The 1,347-nt window shown below is 40.2% G+C and overlaps 1 protein-coding gene across 1 annotated transcript; it reads right to left on the minus strand.

Annotated features, from left to right (window-relative positions):
- Window positions 1–253: 253 nt before the first annotated feature.
- On the minus strand, window positions 254–1,099 carry LOC131604942 (uncharacterized). Its single transcript, XM_058877354.1, has one exon. The coding sequence runs from the start codon at window positions 1,097–1,099 to the stop codon at window positions 254–256; it is 846 nt and encodes a 281-aa protein (XP_058733337.1).
- Window positions 1,100–1,347: the final 248 nt, after the last annotated feature.

A 1,347-nucleotide genomic window follows, 5' to 3' on the forward strand; every position in this document is an offset into this window, starting at 1 on the left:
ATGGGACGGATCTCTTTGAGGCGGGAGTTAACCTCACGAAGTTTTCCAGTTTTATTAAACCCCCGTACATTTCAAGCCACTATCATGAAGCATAATCTCGGTACACTAAAGGATTATTCAAGTCCCTCAGTGCAGCAAAACCATTCAAACAATCAGTGCTACTAGTCTCCTGGATACTTCTCTTGTTTCTATATATCTCTACCTTTGAGCATAGTCTCCCATTCCTTCCCTGATTCCTCAATATTGATATCTTCTAGAGCATAGTCTCCCATTCCTTCCATGATTCCTTAATATTAATATCTTCTATGCCTTTTGCAGGTGTAGTTCCTTTGATCTCTGGCCCATTCAATTCATCAACTGTCTCCTTTGCGGGGTTCTTAGGCTCTGCAGGCACTATAGGCTTTGGCTGCCATTTCTTAATAATTTTCTCTTTGCAATTGTGGCCAAACTTCTGACACTTGCCACAAAATATAGGTTTCCATTCGTATTTAACTGGTTGTGTAAGCTTCCTACCTTCCATATCCTTTATGTTAATTGTGCTATTCAATTCTTGTGTTACATCTACCTCAACTAAGATCTGTGCATAAGAGACCCTGGCTTTGCTAGCAGTGCATTCATCCGTCACTAATGGATTCCCCAAAGCACTCCCAATCTTGTTTAGACTCCTCACTCCCCACAAATGTAAAGGTAGTTGTGGAAGTTTTACCCAAATCAGAAAAGTTCGCAGCATATCTTCCTTTAGATTGAATCCTGGTTTCCAATCCCTTAGTAATAGAGGCATATTTCGCATCGTATGAGGACCCTTCATCAGAACTGTATCCTTATCGCTGTGTGATCTAAATTTCAGGATGAAATAACCCTCTTCATGGTATACCATATCTGGTAATTGTACAAAGTTCCATATGCGTTCCATGTAATGCTTCAGCATGTTCATATTTATATCACCACCAAGAGCATATAGAATCAGTGTCGAATCCCAGTATAATAGCTCTAACTCCACATCCTTCTCCCTGATTTCAATTTCAATATCTCCATCTATTTCAATTTCAATTTCTCCATCTACCACCTTTGGTGCTACAAATTCCATCGGTGTCGACATCGCCAGGAAGTCGTGAAGGTGGTAGCGTCATAGGGACAGAGGAAATACTAAGTGATATAGAGGGGATAATTGTTGACCCTGCTAGGGTTTCTGCGGATGGGAAGAAGACGAATGAAGGATATGGAATCCCGAATGTGAAGCATACTAAAACCCTAATTGATGAGAAAGTGAAGGTGTTGGGTTTCAATTGATGTGGTATTAATAAACCATCGTTACTGCAGAAAGCAACATATCCTTGATCATTTTGT

This window comes from Vicia villosa, linkage group LG5 (assembly GCF_029867415.1).
Source record: "Vicia villosa cultivar HV-30 ecotype Madison, WI linkage group LG5, Vvil1.0, whole genome shotgun sequence".
Classification (NCBI taxonomy): Eukaryota; Viridiplantae; Streptophyta; class Magnoliopsida; order Fabales; family Fabaceae; genus Vicia; species Vicia villosa.

What these genes read in the sequence shown, in the direction of transcription:
- LOC131604942 (XM_058877354.1), bottom strand. Translation starts at nt 1,099, where the DNA reads ATGTCGACACCGATGGAATTTGTAGCACCAAAGGTGGTAGATGGAGAA.